Source organism: Natator depressus, chromosome 3 (genome assembly GCF_965152275.1).
Source record: "Natator depressus isolate rNatDep1 chromosome 3, rNatDep2.hap1, whole genome shotgun sequence".
NCBI classification, from domain to species: domain Eukaryota; kingdom Metazoa; phylum Chordata; order Testudines; family Cheloniidae; genus Natator; species Natator depressus.
In genome coordinates, this window is record NC_134236.1 from 56,302,191 (window position 1) to 56,324,571 (window position 22,381).

General features: G+C 40.9%; 1 protein-coding gene across 1 annotated transcript in view; it reads right to left on the minus strand.

Moving 5' to 3' along the window:
- LMBRD1 (LMBR1 domain containing 1) overlaps positions 1-22,381 on the minus strand; it is a 230,220-nt gene that overhangs the window by 18,713 nt on the left and 189,126 nt on the right. Inside the window, exon 14 of the mRNA XM_074946845.1 lies at positions 20,192-20,273. Coding sequence (XP_074802946.1) covers positions 20,192-20,273 — 82 coding nt within the window. The remainder of the gene's footprint in view (positions 1-20,191; positions 20,274-22,381) is intronic.

A 22,381-nucleotide genomic window follows, 5' to 3' on the forward strand; every position in this document is an offset into this window, starting at 1 on the left:
AGAATCTGCCAGGTGCTATTACTGTGCTTCATTGAGAATAAACCCGGCTGGGCACCTTCGTACCTTAATGGATCTTGTGGTCATTGGGTGGTTCGCTCGAGGTCTGCTGTGCCAGCTACCTTCACAGAGCTGGGACGGCATAAAGAGGGAACACATGCAGTCAAACATCTAACAGTGGTTAAAACATGCAATATTTCCTGGCATTCTGGATTTACCAGGATTTCCACTGCTGCCACAGCTGATAGGGAAATAAGAAAAAAGAGTCTAGAAAGTGGAATCCCAAGTTCATTTTATCAAAGCTTCTGTGGAGCTACATCTGGAAAAGAAAGTGACAATCTTTGATGGGCTCAAGTTTTATAGTTGTGCCTTAATAAATATAGTTTACTTATAAAATATGATTTGTTTTAATTAAAGATTATGCAAAGCTAAGGATTATCCTCTAAATTCCTTTGATTCAGTAGACTCAAAATGCAAGTGGGGAAGCTTATGAAATGGATTCTAGATGACAATGTTTAAAATAACTATGTCAACCAATTTCTTGTCTACACTATAGCTTACACCAGTGTTAGCAATGTTGCTGCCACAGTGGAAATTTTTAAGCAAAAAAGTTTAATGTAGACAAGTCTGTACAACAGAGGTGGTTTTGGCTGAAAGAAAAGAGGAAGCGGAGGTCAGAACTTTATTGATACTGGATACTGTCAGTCTATTAGCTTCCAAAGAAAAAAAATCTAAATGGCCTGAGAAAACCAGTGCCTTTGTTGGACTGCTCTAGGATATTTTGAGAGCAAGTTAAAGTCAGAATATGAAGCCCTAGCAAGTGACAAAATCCTTTTTGGAACTAGAAATCTGCAAAATCATTGTAGGGTCAGCAGATCAGTCAACCTTTTTTTAGCTGGGTCTTTCCAATTTCTTAACTCTCTTTTCTTCTTCCCTACTTCTTGTAGTGCTCCTTGCTCATCCTATTTTAATCCCATTGAGACGATACTAGATGGAAAGAAGAAACTACATTCAGAAAGCAAGAGCAAGGATATATTCTTCCAGGGTAAGCAGCAGAGAACACTGGGGGTGGGTAAGTAGCAGGTGAGGTCTGGTTATACGAATCTCCAGGCTTTCATTATTCTTTATCTCCTTGCTTTATGCTAGATGACACTATCCTACTGGAGTACAGACTCCAGTGGGATGGCAGAAGACGAGGATACGTGAGTTATCAGAATGACTGGGCTCCATCTAAGAAATGTCCTTAATTTCTGTATCAGCCAAACTGAAATGGATGTCCCAGAAACTATGATTTGTTTGTTTGTTTTCAGAATTGCATTCCAGACTGTAATATGGAAAATGACAAAGCAGCCAGGAACCATGGAGGTAGGAAGAAATCCACAGAAGTCTTACAGTAAAGGAAGAGTCCAAAAATTCTATTTCAAGAAAGACTGGCTCCTGCCAGTGTTTAAAAACCTGTCTGCATTGCTACCAGAGAATTTACAGAGAATTACTTCTACTTTATAATTGTTTCACTAAAAACCCCAAAACTGACTTGCCAGAATCAAGTAAGCATATTCCAACAGCTTACTTCCCTAGATTTTCAAGCTCATTGTTGAAATTAAGATATTTTTCCAACTAACCCATTTCCCCCTCCCTCTCCACTTGTACTGGTTAAGTAGAACAAACACCTGAGCTATTCCAGAAACAATGCCTTGATAAGCAGAAATAGAGCTATGATGAGGGAATCAGCAACACCTGCATAACTATCAGGACTGTCTAGTAAAAGTTGTAAGCATCTTGGCCTCATGATATAAGAAAATGTTGGTCCAATTTTTTATTGGACGAAGTTCTGCTGATGAAAAAGACCAGCTGTTGAACCTCCTGTGAGAGCCCTAAGGATTGAAGCCAGGAGCATCGCCTCATGACCACAGCAGAAGCCATAATTCTGGTTGCCTGGAATGAGGCTCTGGCTATGTTCTTTCCTTCCTCTAAAAAAGAGAAGAAAACTCTTGCCTGGAGTGCTGAGGCAGTGAATCTTTAAATTTTGCCACAGAGTCTCACATAGTGTAGTTGTACCTCCCAAGCAGAGCTTGTTGGTTAGCGATATGGAGCTGTAATCCGCCTGTTGAATAATTTTTTTTTCTATCGAACAAGTCCATCTTCTTTGAGTCTGTTTAGAGGTAGCACTTGACTGGCCTGGTCTGTCCCTCTCACTGGAGAGTAAGAATGTAAAAATTCATACCTCTTGGCTGGCACGTAGTATTTCTTCTCTGTCCTCTTCAAAGTGGGAGGTAGAGAAGGTGGGGTCTGCCACAGGGCTCTGACCAGACCCATAAACAGACTCGTTGATGGGTAGGGCCACTTTAGATGGGGCTGCTGGGGCCAAAATGTCAATGAGGCTATGAGTACCTCATTCTTTGGCCCTAGGTTAACATCTGCCCTATTTAGAAGCTCTTGATTGATTCTAATGTCATCTTGTGGCAGCAAGCTGTTTGGCCCCAAGATGGCTTCATCTGTGGCAGAGGAGGAAGAGGCCAAAGCTGGAGGTGGAGGTTCTTCCTCTTCTTCTGCCCCTATTATGCCCCCTGGGGCCCACATCTTGCATGTTGGTACCAGGTTCTGTACTGGAGTCATGGTCAGGTGCTGAATAGAGCAATGCAGGAGCCTGCCTCTCGGACACACCCAAGTAGGATCAGTGGGATGACAGTCCCAGTACCGGGGAAAATCCCCAAGGATTCCAGAACGGTCACTGGACTTGCATTGGCCATTGTCCTTCCAGCCAGGGGCTGGCGGGGGGACCAACAGCAGGTCCTGGCAGGATGTAGGCTGGGTAACGGCGGCAGCTCTTAGGATGGGCATAGGATTCGACCTCCAGCTCCAAAGAAGAGTCCCCCTGAGGTGACCACAGGGGAGCAGTACCGCTCACTTCAGCCAGTCAGTGCCAAGGGCCCAGTGCCAGATGGGGAACAACCTCATTGACGACAGAAGGGCTGGTTTGCCTCTGACTGGTACCAAGGGCCCTGGTGCCAGGTAAAAGCTCGGAACCCCATGTTCCCTTCTGCTTGTTGTGCTCATCGTAGCTGGTGGTTGTCCCATCGGGGTCAGCAGTACCAGGAGTGATAGTAAGTCACTGGCCACTGCAGGGTGGACGACACTGTGATCCTGCTAGTGCCGTAATGACTTCCTGGCCTCAGCGGTCGGGGGGGACCCCACCCCGGACTCAACAACCCACAGGGTGGAGCCAATGGTGCTGCCACAGGATCAGGGGTGGAGGAGTGGCCCAATGCAGTGGCTCTGCTGCCCTCCCCCTGTTGTTTTTTCTCGGCACTGGGGAGCATTCTCTCTCGGATCGCTGTTTCTTATGCTTCTTCCCTTGGCACTGGAGATGGAGAATGGTGTCGAGAAATGTGCAGTGCCAGAGGGGTGCATCACACTGAAGCCAAAGTGCTCGGTGCCTGATCCGATTGACTTGGCTCTGATGCCGGCCTAGGTGCGACTTCCATTAGGATACCCCTCTGTCTAGCCTCCCCATCTTTCTTTGTACAAGGCTTGAAGTCCCGACAGATTTGACAGCGCTCTCGTATGTGAGCCTCTACCAAACACTTTGGACTCTAGGTCTCCCACTGGCATAGGCTTGCCACAGGAGGCACAAAGTTTGAAGCCTGGGAACTGGGGCATGCCCGGCTCCAGGGCAAAGGGAGCCCCTCTATACTAAGCGAGAGGGACTAACTATCTACACTAATATTATTTAGACTACTGCTAAACTAAGACTGGTAACTAAGCCGAAGAGAAAAAAAAATCACTGAATAATGCCTTGCCGAAGCATGAGGCATTGTTCCAACAACCATCATGGGCAGTAAGAAGGAACTAAGAGTTTTGGGCTGGCAGTGCCCCTTATACCAGCAAATAAGTGTGCGGCTCTAGAGGGCACTAGAGCTGGCCCAACAGATGCCACTGAGGGAAAATTTTCCGGCAAGTGTGTATGCGGCTCGTGCACCCCTCATGTGGAATGGACATAAGCAAGCACTCAAAGTAATAGTAACTGGTTGTCTATTCTTTATCAGATCTTTGTAGAGAGCTTTGATGGAACCAAAAGTGGAAATATTGGCGCCACAGCTCTTTCATGTTAGCCAAAACATCTTTCTAGTGAGCACACAAATACCATGATAGGCATGTCCAATACTATTCTAGGATTTCCAGAGTGAGAAAAATTTGGTAGCCAGGTAGTGTCATCTCAGAGCAAAATACAGTGATGTAACTCAATAAGTCTGAAAGGTTGCAATGAGGGAGTGTTCCTGGATCTTCAAGTACCATGCACAGGACTGTAAAATAAGTAACTATGGAAGTTCCTTGTCATGTGATTTATGATACAGTGTGACATTCATCTCTAGTGACAGTGGCTGAGGACTAAGCTCTCTTTTCCCAGTGGTCTAAATTCCCAGAAACTGCTAATGGTGTAGTTAGCTGCCAACAATCTACGGTTGTATGGGAGAACAACTAATAGGAACAATACAATATTGAGCTTTCTAACTATGTCTGGGAAAGAAGCTGGCAGATAAAAAAAATATTTAGTGAGACTCCCACCCTATAAATAAGGATACATTCTATGTATACTTTAGTGCAGGATGTCAAATCATTTGTGTGCTTTTTCCTGGACACAGAAGAGTGGCACTTCCACCTCCCATAACAAGTCAATGAAATTCCTTTGTACCACCACCAGAGGGAGGCAGAGATATAAAACCAGGAGGAAAGAGAAAGTAGCTGCTCCCGCTCAGTCAGAGAGAATCTTTAAATCAGACAGCTCAGTGAGAATCTTCAGCAGATGGCAAAAATTAATCAGGAATTTCCACTGCTTATGAGTTCAAAGCAGCAAAACTAACATCAAACGGAATGTAACTACATTTCCTTCAATCTTTTTTTTTTTTAAAAACCACAAACTGAAAGTTAGTTGTACCATTCCCTACTGGTGGTACAGAAATAACTGAAAGGAAATAAAATGTCTTCAGATACCATGAAACATATTAGTAAGAGAAGTATCAAATATTCTCTCTCTACATACATTTTCCCAACATAAAAGTGTTAAGCTGCCCTGGTGTTACCTATGTTGCCTACTGGGAAAAGTCCTGGAATAACCTTAGAACTCATGCTTCCACAGAAATAAAAAGGAATTGATATTTAGGATGATGCCTCATATATCAGTTTTACAACATTCTCTGGAATGTGATTCACAGAGTGGCACTGACAGCTGCCTCCTTGCTGCAAAAAATATGCCGCATACAAGCTGAGTAGTTTGAGCGTTTATAATCAGACCACTTTCTCCAGTTTACGTTTCTAGCTGTCTGTTACTCTGCAGTTTCTGACCCAAAGCTGGGTTCTTGCAAACTTCCCCAAAATAGCTTTGCAGTCTTCTTTTTTATATACACATACACACACACACACACGCAATTTCATGTGCCAGACTAAATCAGCTGTTAAGGCTGTTCTTGCAGTTTATAAGGCAAACTCTGCTGCTGCTTCTCCAGTTACACCAGCCAAATTCATCTGCTATTCAAAGTTTTTACAGTTCATATAGTTTCCACCATTTCAAATACCAGTTGCCTTTCCCACCAGCTGCTAACTAATTCCAACAGTTACGCGGACATGCAAACCGTTGCTCCTTTGGTTTCTTGGGCCTGGGCTACACTGGAAGGGGGAGGGGAGAGGGGTTTCGAACCAAGATACGCAACTTCAGCTATGTTATTCGTGTACCTGAAGTCAAAGTATCTTAGTTCGACTTACCTAGCCATCCTCACGGCAGCGAGTCGACCGCCGCGGCTCCCCTGTCAACTCCGCTTATTCCTCCTGCCGAGGTTGAGTACAGGCATTGATTCAGGGATCAATTTATCGCTTCTAGACAAGACACGATAAATCGATCCGATAGATCGATCACTACCCGCCGATCTGGTGGGAAGTGAAGACATACCCTTAGTGATGATGTACTATTTTAGAACTTGAAGGTAACTTTCACTTCACCTATTCTATATCAGCTCAATGAAAAGATGTTGGAAAACTTTGCAGAAAGTTGCACAGCACATTATAGGTACCTCATACCAGCGGTGTAGACTTTAAGATGTTATAGCCGTTTTAAAGATTTTTACAGTTCAAAATGAATTGCTAAGTTTGAAGGCAGGGACTAGCTCTGGAACCAACAGAAACTTTTTAATTGGTAAAAAAAACTTAGTGTGTAGCACATGGCAGAAGCAATAATTTAATGTTTCCATTTACCCCTTCTTCCCTACCTGCCTAGCCTAACTCAGGTTATAGTATTCTATGTTGTACTACAGTGACAGTACTGGATATTATTTATTTGTTTTATATTTAAAACTGACAAAGCGAGACAAAGGCTTTTGTTTAATTTCAATCTTTTTGATATAGCCTAAAATGTTTGTGACCTGACACTCTAAGGCAGAGACATCAACAGAATAAAGCGTAGGCGACTGAACAAGGCCTGGCCACACAGTCAACAGGAGTCTACCCATTGACGTCAGTGGGTTTTCAAATGAGGCTCAAACAGAGGAAAGTGCCTGGTGGGCTGCTGAAAAGCTAGACACCTGGAAAGTCCAGGGCTGCCAGGATCCTGGGAAGCCCACGGAGTCCTAGCTTTGACAGCCCACCAGAGGAGCTGCTGAAGAACTGGTGAGTCTCAGGAGCCTGGTGGACTGCCAGGGAGCAGCAGAGCCCAGGTGCCCTGGCCACCTGTCAGACTAGACTGCCAAGAAGTCAAGGAAGAGGGAAGCTTGTAGGAAACATGGCAGGTTTCTGCTAGAAACTTGCTTGGTTCCCAGCAAAAGTAATATTTCTATGTAATGTTTCCATTTTAATGAATCAGCATTTTTCAATAGCAAAAAGGAAAATTTCTGACCAGCTCCATATTAAGATGTATGACCTGTGATACTTCAAATGTATATACACAAGAACTACATGTCCCTCAAATACACTAATCAGGACAAACTATCTACAGTTTAGAAACCAACTTTAGAAATGGCTTAGGAAAAGAAAGCTCTTCTCAGATCTATATTAACTGGAGCAACCAGGATAGCATTAAACTAAAAATGGAAGTGTGTGTGAAGGAGGAAAATGCAGTAAACTCATACTCAGCACATGATTAACAAGTTCTACTGACGTGACAAAGAATGTGAAAATAAATGTTGCCATTGCCTATATATAGGACACTAGAAATCTGGGTAACCAGCAAGAACTGGAAATTCTCGTTTATAAGAAATTAATAAACCGGCATTACTGAAACCTGGTAGGATCATGGAATTATTGAACCATAGTGTTAGAAGGGACCGCAAAGGTCATCTAGTCTAACCCCCTGCCAAGACGCAGGATTTGTTGTGTCTAAACCATCCAAGACAGATAGCTATCCAGCCTCCTTTTGAAAACCTCCAGTGAACAAGCTTCCACTACCTCCTGAGGCAGTCTGTTCCATTGTCCTACTGTTCTTGCAGTTAGGAAGTTTTTCCTGAGATTTAATCTAAATATGTTATGCTATAGTTAGAACCCAATACCTCTTATCCTGCCCTCTGTGGCAAGAGAGAACCACTTTTCTCAATCGTCTTTATGGCAGCCTTTCAAGTATTTGAAGATGACTATCATCTCTTCTTTTTCAAACTAAACATACCCATTTCCTTTAGCTTTTGCTCATATGGTTTACATCCCATCTCTTTGATCATCTTTGTCACTTGCCTCTGGATTCTTTCCAGTTTCTCTACATTCTTTCTATCACCTCCCATGATTTGCATGCTGTGCCTCGTTAATGCAACCTAAAATGGCATGTGTTTTTTTTGCAACCGCATCGAAACGCTGACTCATGTTGAGGTTGTGATCCACCACAACTCCCACATCCTTCACTCCCACATGATTTCCATAAGTGGCATTACCTATTTTAGTTACTGATAATGCAGAACTAGAAATTTTGAATGCACGTGAATTAATGTGCTAACTAATGAAGCCAAGGAGGGGATACTGGTTGGCATCTGTTGCAGATCACTGAATCAAACAGAACAAAAGGAGTTACTCCTTAAGCACATATTTGTAATGCAGAAAGAAAAACTGTGGTGTTATGGGGAACTTGATTTTGAGAAACAAACAAACAGTACACCTTCGTAATGACGACCTCCTGAGGATCCAAGCCATTTGTTCAGTATAGCCAGGAGTTAGTTATACCGGGAGGGTCTACTGTATGTGGGAGGTCTCGTGCAGTCAATAGTAAAACATCATTAAAATGTCATCTTCTATAACTTTTAAACAAGATATTGCACCCAACATGAGGTAACTATTTGGGATTTCATTATGACTCAGAAAGATCAATCACTGGATTGGAATTTGACGGTTGCCTAGGGATCAGTGATCATGACCTGCTTACATTAAATATGGGCAGAGGACAATCCTAACCAGTACTATAATTCCATTATATAGACATAATATATTGATTATAATATATATGTATATATACATACACACACAACTTCAAAGTGGCTAATTTCCCAAAGTTGAAGAAAATTACAAATAAAATCTTAACAATGGCATAGGCTCACTGCTAGACTGACATAGTAAAACTGTTAATACAGAAAAGGCAGAACTGTTCAATAAATATTTCTGTTCTATATTTAAAAACAGGATTATGTACTTTTATCACAAGAGGAGGGGGAAATACTTTCCAGTCCATTAGTAACTAGAATATAAGAATGACCGTACTGGGTCAGATCAATGGTCCATCTAGCCAGTGTTCCCTCTAATTTTTTATGTCCATGTGTGGAATGAATTTTGTCATGTGCACCAACATGGAGGTAATGTGTGACACCTCACCTTCATATTGGTGCACATAACAAAACTTATGTGGTGGGGATGGTGCCAAGGAGTTCAGAGTGTGGGAGGGGGCTCAGGGTGGGGCAGAGGGTTGGGGTGTAGAGGGATGAGGGCTCTGGCTAGGGGTGAAAGCTCTGCGGTGGGGCCAGGAATGAGGGGTTCGGGATGTGGGAAGGGGCTCAGGGCTGTGGCAGAGGATTGGGTGCAAGGGGTGAGGGCTCTGGCTAGAGGTGAAGGCTCTGGAGTGGGGCTGACAATGAGGAGTTCGGGAGGGGGCTCAGGTCTGGGCAGAGGGTTGGGGTGCAGGGTGGGACCAGGGATGAGAGGTTTGGGGGTGCAGGCTCCCCAGGGCTTCCCCCCCCCCCGCCCTCTCTCACCACAGCAACTTGGGGCCAGGGAAGAGGAGCCTCTCCCTGGCAGCAACTCCGGTGGGGCTGAGCCAGGCTGAGGGAGGGGCTCTTCTCCCTGCCACAGCAGGTTCATGCTTGTGCCAGGCCGAGGGAGGGGCACCTCTCCCTGCCACAGCAGGTCCGCGCTGGGGGAAGAGACATCTCTCCCCGCCGCAATCCTGAGCCCCTGCGTGGGTCTTAATAGGCAGCTGTGTGGCCATGCATATTAGAGGGAACTTAGCATTTAGCCCAGTAGCCTGTCTTCTGACAAGGACCGATGCCAGGTGCTTCAGAGGGAGTTTGTTAAACAGAATCTAGTAAGGATAAACATTTTAAAAAGTCAGCAGGCCCAGATAATCTGCATTCAAGAATTCTAACAGAGTTGGCTGGGGAGATGTCTGTCCCACTGGTGTTAATTTTTAATAGAGCTTGGACTATCATGGAAATCCCAGAAGACTGAAAGAGTTGAAATATTGTGCCAATATTCAAAAAAGGGGAAGCGAGGTAATCTGAGTAACTATAAGACAGTTAAACTGACATCAATCCCAGTCAAAATAATAGAAAGCCTAATAACGGATTCAACTGATGAAGAATGGGAACATAATTAGTGTCAGGCAACATGGTTTTATGGAAAATAAGTCTTGTCAAACATGATTTCACTCTGAGATTATGAAGTTACTTTTATCAGCCAAACTTGTAGATGTAATGTATTTAGCCTTTTGTAAGGCACCTGATTTAGTACCAAACACTCTGATTAAAAGGTTAGCACAATACAATATGTTAAATGGATTAAGAACTAGCTAACTAGCAGATCTCAAAAACTAGTTGTCAATGAAGAATCATCATCATTGAATGGGGATGTTTCTAGCAGGCTTCCACACGATTTTGTACTCAGCCTGATGCTATTCAACATTCATCAGGGATCTAAAAGTCAATGTAAAATCACTGTTGATAAAATTTGTGGATAGCACAAAATTGGCGGAATGGCAAATGAGGAGAAAAGGGCAGTCATACAGAGTGATCTGGATTGGTTAGTAAGCTGGATCCACAAGCAAAATGCATTTTAACAAAGCTAAATGCAAAATCATACATCTAGGAACAAAGAATGCAGTCCATATCTACAGAATAGGGGAATGCAAATTGGAGAGCAGTGACTGAAAAGGATCTGGGGGTCATAGTGGACCGGCAGCTTAAAATGAGGTCCGAGTGCGATGCTGTGCCAAAAAGGGCGAATGAGATCCTTAGATCTCATAATGGGAAGCAGAGAGCAGGAAGATGATTTTACATCTGCGTATGGCATTGATGAGACTGATACTGGAATACAGCATGCAGTTTGTGTATCCACATTTTAAAAATGATGTTGAAAATTAGAGAGAGTGCAGAAGAGCACTACACAAATGATTCAAAGGCTGAAACAAGTGCCTTATAGTGAGACTTAAAAAGCTCAATCTGTTTAGTTTATCAAAAAGAAGACCAAGATGATCTGATTACAGTGCATATGTACCTTCATGGGTAGAATGCACAGGGCACTAAAGAGCTCTTTAACCTAGTGGGAAAAGGCATAAAAAGAGAAGATGACTGGAAACTGAAGCCAGACAAATTCAAATTAGAAGATAAGCACATATCTTTTACCGTGAGGGAAATTAACCATGCGTACAAAACATCAAGGGAAGTGGTGGATTCTTCATCTCTGATGTCTTGGCATCAAGCCTGGATGCATTTCTGGAAGATATTGTTTACTCAAACACAAATGATTGGGTATAATAAAGGATAAGTGGGTGATATTCAGTGGCCTATGACATACATGAGGTCAGACTAGGTGATCAAATGGGCCTTTCTGGCCTTAAAAATCAAAGTTTCAATTGAAAGGAATCCAAAAACAACAGGAGAAGTCCTCCATTCTCTCCCAAGAGATGGCCTAGTTAGATCCAGCACAATGAACCCTACACATTTTCTCTTTTTAAAGAGCTCAATATTGCTTAAATGACAACACTGATTCATAGATTTTAAGGCCAGAAGAGACCACTATGATCATCTAGTCTGAATCCTAGTTAACAAAGGTAATAGGACTTTCCTGAATTCATTCCTGTTTAAACTAGAACATCCTTTGGATGTTTTTCTAATCCTGATTTAAAAATTGCCAGTGATTCAGAATCCACCACAACCATTATTCCAATGGTTAATTACCCTGCCTGTTAAAAACTGTACCTTATGTTCAGTCTTTATTCGTTTAGCTTCTGCCTCCAGCCAGTGAATCTTGTTATACCTTTCTCAGCTAGACTAAAGACTCTATTAGTAAAATTGGTTCACCATGAAGGTACTGACAGACTCTGATCAAGTCACCTCTTAACCTTGAAAATAATGGTACTAAAGATGGACTTGGGTACCAGATCCTAAGGATAAGGAAGGTATTCAGTGGCAAATAAATAACTGGAATAAGTTGCAAGAGAATTGTTAACCTTCTTCATTTTCCTCAAGTCAAAACCTTTACCTTAACAGAAGCAACACCGTATACTCCCTTTGCTTCCCCCTACACAGCCTGCTATGCTTGAAACAGCCCTTTCTTCCTGTTCTTATTCTATTCAAATTCCTCCTTAGCCTTCCAATGTTAATCTCCTTTCTGGTATCGTTTCCACCTGCTCTCACACCCCATCTTTTCAACTGTGTTATATCTGTTGGCTTATAAAATCGTTGGTGTAGGTGGGTGGATGGGAGAAAAGAAATCTTGTTTTATGGGTTTGTGTACTGAACTGGCTCAATTTTTTCCATACTGGGATTACTTCCTCTCCCCCAAGATCCCCTTCTATACAGTAATATGGCAGGATGGTCTCAACACCCTGACACTTGTTTGCAACACCTACACTGAGAACCCATTTATAGTCTGTCCCTGAAGAGAAACATATCGAAAAGCTAATGTGGATCAATGAAATATTCAGCAAAGACAGATACACATTCAGCAGTGAAAATCTTTGCTTCTTCTCTGTATTCAAACACCCAATTATAGGTGCTTCACGTGACAAAGTTTATAAGTGCCTACATAGGGAACAAATACTTAATAGGCTCTTCATTCTAGCAGAAGAAGCTATAATATTATCCAGTGGCTGGAAGCTGAAGATAGACAAATTCAGACTGCAAGTATGGTGAAAGTACTTACCACTGGAACAATTTACCAAGGGCCATGGTGGATTCTCCATCATTGATAATTTTAAAATCAAGATTGGATGTTTTTTTCTTAAAGATACACTCTAGGAATTATTTTGGTCAAGTTCTGTGGGCTGTGTTATACAGGAGATCAGACTCGATGGTCACAATGGTCCCATCTGGCCATAGAACCTATGAATCTAGGGAAACGAACATCAATATAGAAAAGGATCTGGTGATACTGAATGCTCATTTCTTCACATAAAGTGGTAGAGGCCTGCACTGGTGACTTTGCTTTTATTAGGGTTCACAATTTTCATAGCATCATTAAGTTACTTTCAGTGTCTGTGTCATTGCCCTCAAAGCATCCTACTGAATTCGATGTGTCCACATGGCTTCCAGGATTCACCAAAGTGGATTCTAGTCACAAGGCCAAGGTGTTTTCCTGTCAAGTTGCAGGCACAATCAATGCAAATACCAATACAATGATTCCAGCCCAACTTTTCAACAACCATCTCTTGCTGCTAAGCTTCACAGAATTTTTTCACCCTGTCACAGGCCCTGTCAGTGGACAGTGGAACAGGCAGTCCTCATGTATCCATCCCACTCATACTGAGCAAGTGTTAAAAGTTGGGGAGAGAACACATGCCTATACTTTCATCCAGTTATATTGAAAAGTACAGTGTCTACTGAGCTCTTCTTGAAGATCAACAACTATATAATGAGCAGACTGTCACAGGAGAGGTCAAGTTAAAGCAATTTCCTAGCAGCAGGAGATCCCAACATCACACTGACAACATTTGAGACACAAGGTTCAGTTAATGTTTATCAGTTATAATGAGGCTTGGTGGCTTTCACTATTGTAGTGAGACTCAGTGTGATACTCAGAGGGCTTTTACATTGACACAATTGACATTAACAAAAAAGTGATTTGGTGAATGCAGAAGCTTTTGCTTGAAGAATTCATAAAAATGGTCGCTGCCTTTTCAAATGGCTCAGAACTCCCTTCTTTTAATGGTTTTATGCATGCTCCAGAATTCTCTGCCAGTTACTGGCAATCATTCTGGTGTGTGATTTGGTCCAGTTCCACCAGACACTAAAGTCAGGGTGCAAGCAGTGGGTCCAAAAAAGAGAGGTCGCTGCAACTGCACTGCTGCCTGTCTGTGTAAAAATGCAGGAAGTATGCACTAACTTTCCTTTGAAGGGAAAACTGGAGAGCAAGAGGTAGCTGTAGACAGGCACTAATAGAGCCCAAAGAGAAAAAACAACATCAGGAGCCTGGGCTGTTTAAAAAAAAAAAAAAAAAAGCCAGACTCCATAGCCACTGAATTGTAGATTCTGTATGGACTTGAATGAGATGAATGGGGCCATGTATAAATCATAGCACTATTGTATCAGGTGGTCTGCAAACTCAGACAGGCATCATTGCATTGTTTATATTCAGTTCACAATTTTGATATTACCTTCACAACCAAGAGGGACAGAAACAGGAATTTCTTTTAAAGGAAGGGCAAAAAAGGGAGAAAAAATAAAAGTGGTCATGGCCCACAGGCTGAGAACCCCTGCTGAAAAGAGCTGTAAACACATGCAATACTGAACACTAGGGGTGTTTTTTTAAAAAAAACAGTAAAAACTGAATCTTACAAAGAATTAAAAATTGCTTCTAATACTCCAAAATCGTACTCAAAATATCCCATTCCAAAGAAACAAATTTTTCTCCATGTCCCTGAAGTATATCAGATACAACAGTACTAGCATTAATCAATCACTTTTTTAGGAACAGGTTAGACAAACACCTGCCAGGGATGATCTAGGTATATTTGATCCTGTCTCAGCATGAGGAAATGGAGTAAATGACCTCTCAAGGTCTCTTCCGGCCCTACATTTCTATAAAATTGTGACTCAATTATATCATGTGCACATGATTAATACACAGTTCTGCAATGGGTAATAATGATTATGCTCCTTCGCAAGGAATGGATGTAAAGCACACAGTCCAGTGTACAGTATTTTAAAAATATTTAATATGCTGTCCCTTACATATAGATAAGGCTGCAAGTCTGTCATGGACGTCACGGATTCTGTGACCTTCGTGACTTCTACCCCTGGGCCAACAGCAACACTTTGGGGGTGTGAGAGGGGACTCAGGGATAGGGGCAGGGGTTTGGGAGGTGGGAGGGGCACTTACCTGGGGTTGGGGGCCCCCCTGCAGCTCCTAAGCGGTGGAGAGACGGGCGTCTACATGCTGCACGCTGCCCACAGGCCATGCCCCTGCAGCACCCATTGGCTGTAGTTCCCGGCCAATGGGAGGTGCAGCAGCCGGTACTTGCGATGGGAGCTGTGGAGGAACACTTGCCCTGGCCCTACCTCCATCAACCTAGGAGCTGCACGGATGGAGCCGACAGGAAGCCTCCCCACCCCAAGCACCAGCGGGGATCCCAGACCACGCGCCGCGCCATGGCCCTGCCCCTCATTCCCCAGTACCAGCGGGGGTCCAGGGTCACCTCCCCCAGTGTCCGGACACCCCCCACAAGTTTTAGTCACGGTCGGTATTTTTAGTCAAAGTCATGGACAGGTCACAGGCCGTGAATTTTTGTTTATGGCCCATGACCTGTCCATGACTGACTAAAAACACGCATGACTAAAACGTAGTCTTACCTATGGAGTATCCCCAAATACACTGTAGAGAAATTCAGTTGTAAGTTAAAGAAAACACAGGAGGTTAAGGTAAGATGATGATAGTGTCACTCTGCTCACTGGTTTGAAAGCAGGAGGATAAGACCCCTAAAGGGTTGAATGCAAAGGCTATTGAAGACAACCAAAACTACTCTGAATTCAGTGGGCTTTGGATCAGGCCATAATAGAGTAGAAGCAGTGAAAAAGCACTTCAAATTGCCTAAAATGTGATTTCCAGACGTGACATTAATATATCTATTGAATGAAATATTATTGGAGGGGCAGGTGTCTGGGCTAGGGGAGGCCCTGCAACTGGGCACTTGGGGGATGGGGTGTGGGTATCTGGGCAAGGGGGGCCTCGCGGCTGGGCTCTGTGGGGGACGGATTATGGGTGTCTAGTCACCTGGCTGGGCTCTGGGGGAAGAGGGGGCAGAGAAACAGGAACTGGGTTGTCATAGGAGTTTCTTCAACTCTACTCCTGGGGGAATTTGTGTGTGTGTCTATACAGACATACATGCTGACAGGTATTTTGAAATAAAATTACCAAAATAATTAAAACTGACGTGATTATGTAGTGTTATTTTGATAAATAAAATTTTGCAGAATTTTAAAATATTGTGCATATAATTATTTTTTGGAGCAGAATTCCCCTGCAAATAATATAAATGCTGCACAGATAACAAAAACAAAATAAAAAAAGTATGTTAAGTGGCCAGATTTCCAAACAAAAAGGAGAAGGAAAAATACATCTTGGTTAATACATTAAAACCGGGAAAGGAGAATTGGAAGGTTACTCAGTGGTAAAAGCGGATTAAGAGCATACTGCACCCTAGTATGCAGCAGCAAGAAGTTATCTGAGAAAGTACAAGTGGACTGAGAAAGAATACTCCAATTTACCACTGTATTTAAAAAAATGCAAATACATATTCTGTCATAAAGCTCCTCTATCATACAGCTGCTTCAAATATCTCCGAACTCCACTGAAGCTTATTATAAATAAATGTTTCCTTTTATAACACACTAAGGTACTGCCATGTACAAAATCCTTGGCTGTTTTACAGACAATTATTTTAATAAACTATATGTACTTAGACTGAACAAGTAAATGGACGATTCATGCACTGTATATATTTGTGCTAACGAATTTTTATGCAGACAGATTCTCAACCAGTAAAACGCAAAATTTTATCTACTCCATTTCCTCTTGTCTTCTGCTTTCCCTTTTTCAGGTCAGTCAGTCTAGGATATTCAAACTATGTTAATTAATATATTAGAAGTAAAAATACAGACAACATATGAGAAAAAATGTATTTGAACAAGCTAAAATTGCCTAAGCATTACAGTTCTGAACCTAAATAACATCAAAGATTTGATAGTTTTACACTCAGATTGTGTTACTATTTACCCCATCTTTATTTTGAAGAAATATACACAACCTGTCCTCTTCAGCAAGCAAAATACTGGTTAGAAACAAATCTATGTAAAATGAATTTCATATTAAAGGCAACTAAAGTTCTAACAATATAGAAATTATTTTTAGAAAATTAGTTGCCATAACAACATGATCTCTGTCAGGTTGTTCTTTGCTCACTCTGCTGAGAAGAAAAATACAATTCAAGTGCAATAAAATCAGCAGGGCTCTCGTCCCCAGTACATCTGAATAGTGGTTATAATAGAATAGGTCACTATACACTTAGGTATATCCACAAAGCCAGTAAAAAAAAAAATACTTTAAATGCTAAAGATGTAAAATTAGTATATGGAGAAAATATACTTGCATCTAAAAAAGACAATGTCAAAATACAAGACAAATGCTTAGGAGAAAAGTGTTAGTGGTCCAAATGAATACAATTTAAATGTCAACCTGTGGAACTCTTTGCCAGAGGATGTTGTGAAGGCCAAGACTACAACAGGGTTCAAAAAAGAACTAGATAAATTCATGGAGGATATGGTGTCTCTAGTTGCTGTTTGCCTGCAGCTGGGAATGGGCGACAGGGAATGGATCACTTGATGATTATCTGTTCCATTCATTCCCTCTTTGATACCTGGCATTGGCCACTGTCGGAAAACAGGATACTGGGCTAGATGGACCTTCGGTTTGCCCCAGTATGACCGTTCTTAGGTTCTTATGTAAATAAACCATTGACTGGAAAAATTTCTGCAGAAAGTTTTTTTTAGTAGTCCTCAGATATTCTCAATCAGCTGTTTACAGAAACTAAAACTACCAAACCTGCCACACACTTGTAAGCTGTAGTCAATGCTCTGATTTTTTAGATCAATAACATTTAAAAACAAAAAATTTTCCATCAGTAAGTTGGAATATCTATTAGAGAAAGAAAGCAATCAGTTGAGCAAACATTTGTAACTCTTGACGGTATGTGGAACTTCCGTGTTCACCTGTTCAGACTATATTTTAAGGTTTCAAAAATATTCTTATCAGATAAATCCACAATATTTGCTTTAAATTCTGTTTTGTACTGTAAGTATGAGAGACTGGGGGAAAAGAAAATCCACTTAAACTCTGAACTGTCACAATTTTGTGGGTCATCACAATGCAGTGAAAGCAGACAAGCACCAAGTTTGGCTTTCTCGCATTTCCCTAGATTCTTTTCCCAATGCATGGATTGATCATAATTATTATGAATTCAATGAGACTCTCAAAAGCCATGTACAGAAAACAAGAGAAAAACAAAAGAAGTTCTATCAACAACAAAAGAAACACTTCCTTCCAAACATTCTCAAAGAATTCTAATATAGAACCGTTGGAAGCAAAATACAATTTATTGTATTATGTGTTGGCTATACCTATATTAAATGCTTACATCAAGGCATTCTATTAAGTGATCCTAACCCTTCAACATTAATAGTTACACAGGCCTTGAACTGGGCTAGTATGCAGCAGTACTGCACATCAGCACCTCTCCAAAATCACTTCTTGTTTTCCAGAATCTCTGCTTTCATCTTTTAAAAGCTGAAGACTCTGGGCGCTATAGTTGCAAAGAAAAGCTTGACAACGCAAACCAAAAGTACCCAGTGCAATGATGTGTACTAGAGTTTGCAGAGAGGCTGAAATAATAGCTTCAAGAAGTATGAACTACCCAGTTTTCCTAAATGGGTGCTAACTCAGATGCCAATGAGGATATTTTAAATGCCAGCGTTAGGTTGTACTTTGGTCAAAGTATATAGCGAAGTATATTGTGACGATCTATGTATTCTGAGTGATAGTTTATTTAAGAGCCAACTGTGGTGGGTTTGGGAGAATACCAGCATTTATTTTTACCCTCATCAAGGAGAAGCAAAACCCAAAGCAATCGGCAGGATATCTGAGCCCCACCACAGAGAATCCAAGAATGAAGAGTCCAGCAGAGCCCATGGGTATATTCAAATTCAGGTCAATGAGTCAAGCCCAGAAAATCTTATATTTACAAAATATTTGAGCATTTGTTTGATCTACTGAAATGGTTTCCCATTCTGGCATCTTAAGAAGGTGGAACTTATTCTGGGGGACAGACACTTTTACCTAATTTGATCCAGGTCACAAAATAATGCTGTTTACAAGGAATGCTTCCCCTATCCATCTTCTTGTGTCAGCACTGGTAAATTGAAGGTAAGTATTACCATCTGAAGTGGAAGGAAGAAAAAAGGGGAAAGACCACAACATAGTTCCCACATTAGGAACTCAGAGTTATTCTTAATGACAGTGCAGCATTCACAAGGTAGAAGACAAGTCAAGGATGCTCCATTTAAGAGAGAGAAGCACAGGCAGAAACTCCTTCAGAGACTTGTTGACTGATGTCCAAAGACAATGAGACACTGATGCCTGAGATAGTAAATTTAAACGCTAACTTTTGTATGGAAAAATACAACTCTACAGAGGCAACAAAATTCCTAAATACAACACCACAGCCATAATAACATCTACGTGTTCTGTACTGGGAACAGGTTCAGATACGATCACCAATATTCAAATCCCTTAATGAAAATGCTCTTAAAATTAAATGTGATTTTTTTCAATCATTACCCTGTGATGGGAAGAAAAAAAAAAAAGTGTTTTAGATCCCAACGTCTGTGTAAGTGCTTGTGGAGAAAGAGACGATAGCTGATTTGGAATTATATGAAAAGCTATTACAAAACTCATGTCTTTTCTACCAATTATTGATAAGCATGCTTTGTGCTTAGTAATATTTTTAAGAAACCTTCCTTCTGCCCACCCCCAGGCACAAATGTGTATCCATGTATAGATACACATTTTCCCCTTTTTTCAACCTTCCCTTCCACAGCCTGTGCAAGCTTTTACATCACAGAAAAAATATGCCAAGATTGGAGCACAAACTCCACTGCTTCATCCTGAAAATTCATGGATTATTTTAGATGGCTGTAAATCTATTTTCGCTGATTTTGAAGAAGTCAATACTTTTTTAAAATGCAAAGATTGTGGCCTCAACAACATGCAATCTTGATTATAAATGGTCAGTGACGTATAATCCACCAGGATCGTTGGTAAGTTGCTTGGTGGGCATGAATTTTCTATTAGGCAGACTTCTGACTATATTTTTCTGGCTCAATAACATTTCTTAGATGTTTATATATACACCTTTACTAAATTTGAAAACATTTATGATTACAAGCCTATGTAATTATATGATTCTTGAATTTTCACTGTAAAAAGGATGCATTTCAGAATTATTTGCTAGCATAACAGTTTTTTGGATGCTTCACTAATCCCCCCACCAAAAAAATCACTTACACTTCCCCTTTCAGAAACTGATCTAAACCTTGAAAAAACAAATTTTGTGAAGGGTATTGTTAACACATGTATATTATTTAAGCGAGTGGGAGATCTGTTAAGTTAGATCTTTATGTCTGTATAGTAAAATGCATTGCATTAGGATTTATATTCTACAGAGTAGACTTCTTTCCACAAATGGGAATTTACTAGGCTGTTAACTAGGCTACACTTCTACCTTCTGTAAGTAAACCTTAACACAGAGGACATAAACCCTAAAGAAGCTGGAGCAAATGCTCAATTATCTTTTAAGAAAATAAAATTTCAGTGGTTTCTCTTACTAGTGCACACAAATATAACGAAGTAACCAATCTTTTACAATGATGCAACAGAGGAAGTGTGCACTGAAGAAAAGTTTCATTTGTCTTACCTTCTGGGGCATCTGCATCACAGACTTTAGGCACATATGTTGTAACATTCCCTGGCTGGCCATCAACAAGTGTCATATTATGCTGCGTGAAGAATATGTAATATCAGAAAAGAACATTTTATAAAAAGTGAATACATTATGCAATGTGGTGTTTTCTGAAGCATATAAATCTTGCAAGAAATCATTTTGACACAGCTATATTTTATAGATGTTTTAAATTTTGCTTGCAGGAAAAAAAGATTTAAAAAATTCTTACAGTATGTCTTTAATCTTTGCATGCCATTGTTTATTTTCAATGCTTTACAGGTTCTGAAGTATTACAGAATAATTTTGTAGTATAAAATTGCTCCAAAGGATTCTCTTTTTCATAATTAAGCTTTAGTTGATGACATTTTAACAAATGATAAACATTTTAAAATGATAAACCAGTTTGACTGTACATACAGGGACCTGATAAACATAGTTGTATGAGCTAAAGCTGTTGGATCACATGATGGATTGAAAGATCCAGCTAGGCACTGTGGAAGTGTTACTGACTTGATTCTAACCATGGGTACACCAGAGCAGTATAGCTCTATGATGCCGCTATGTAAGCATCATAAAATTGCATTAGCTCTTTTCAGTGCCATACTGCATCTCAAATGTGGGTCTAATTAGCTGCCCTCTACTGCTCCTATGCTTCCCAGATATCTCCCTCCCACTCAGTATCTATATTTCAAATTAGTTTCCCCCAGATTACTTCTGACATTTTTTGAAGCTGAACTTTATTTGCTTATTTCATGCCCAGACATCTGATTTCCCCAGTTCCCTTGATCGTTCTTGCCTGTCTTGATGGTTGTTTGCAACTAAAATGAACATGTGCCTGTCAACTGGGAGAGTCATGATCACTTTCACAAAAGAGGCTTTTTTTTTTTTTTTTTAAATAAACCTTTGTAGATTGACCTCCTGAAGGAATCATCAGCCAGCTGATCCAGGGAAAATGACAGCTGCCTAACTGAATGTACACACACATCACCTCTAGATCAGGCTTCTCAAGTTACCTTTGCCCCTGCAAGACACTAGGCCTCAAATAAGGTCTCCTGTAAAAGTAGAGACAGGCATTTCCTCAGACTGCAAGATGTAAGGAAGTTATAAGGAGAAAGAGGAGAAAGGTGGGGCAATGGGCAGAAGAAGAGTGCCCTCATTCTCTGGTTCCAAAAGCCCACCATTACATTTCTCCCTAGTACCCACCACAAGCATCCCACCCTCCACTCAGATGACAGGTGTCCATTTCTTCCTCACTATTCAAGGAAACAACAGCCCAGTCACATTATTCCCACCCACTATGTCTGCTTCATAAATGATGCCAGCCTCAATATTCTATTCATTCACTTCTTCCACAACTTATTTCGGTGTTTGCACTTTCTTCCCTATTTATTCCTACACATTGAACACCCTTCCTAACCTAATCCACAAGGACAATACTCTTTCTGATTTTGTTATTTCCTAATAGCCCACATAACACCTACAAGATATGAGCTAATTAAGCAGTGTTGATTTTATTCCAGATTATTCTACTTTTATTACACCATGTTGTGCACCAGTCTTTACTGAGAAACTCATTCTCTGATTGAGCATACTGATGTTATTCGAGTTTTTCAACACCCTAAAACCATTACTGCGTCATTAGGCTCCTTGGAGAATGAATCATATCTTTTCATCTGTGATGGGAAGCTTCTAGCTTGCTTTTGTATATTGTATTTTTATTACTTCTTCCAAACTCCTCCTAATTTAGGGTCTCAATTTTATTTCATTATGTAAGACCAAGTCTAATAATAAACCAAGCAATACCCTTGCTAGAAAATATCCCCATTTATCCTGCCATTTTTATTAGGTTTTGCTTACTATCCCTTTAGTCAATCGTCAAGCTTTTCAAGGATATTCAGACATTCAAGCCAATATGAATTAAGTCTTAGTTCTATAGGACAGCGTTCAAATTCTATTCAATAGTCAAATGTAAGTATATTAAAGATGCTACTTTTCTTCAGCAATTAATTTTGCATTTCTATCAAAAAGAATCCAGTTTGTCTGGCAAATTTTATTCTTCATTATTTATTGAGTACTCAGAATTCTACTGGACACTTCATAGAACAGATGTGGTCCTTGCTCTGAAAAGCTTACAAACTAAACGAAAACGGGACAAGCAAAGAG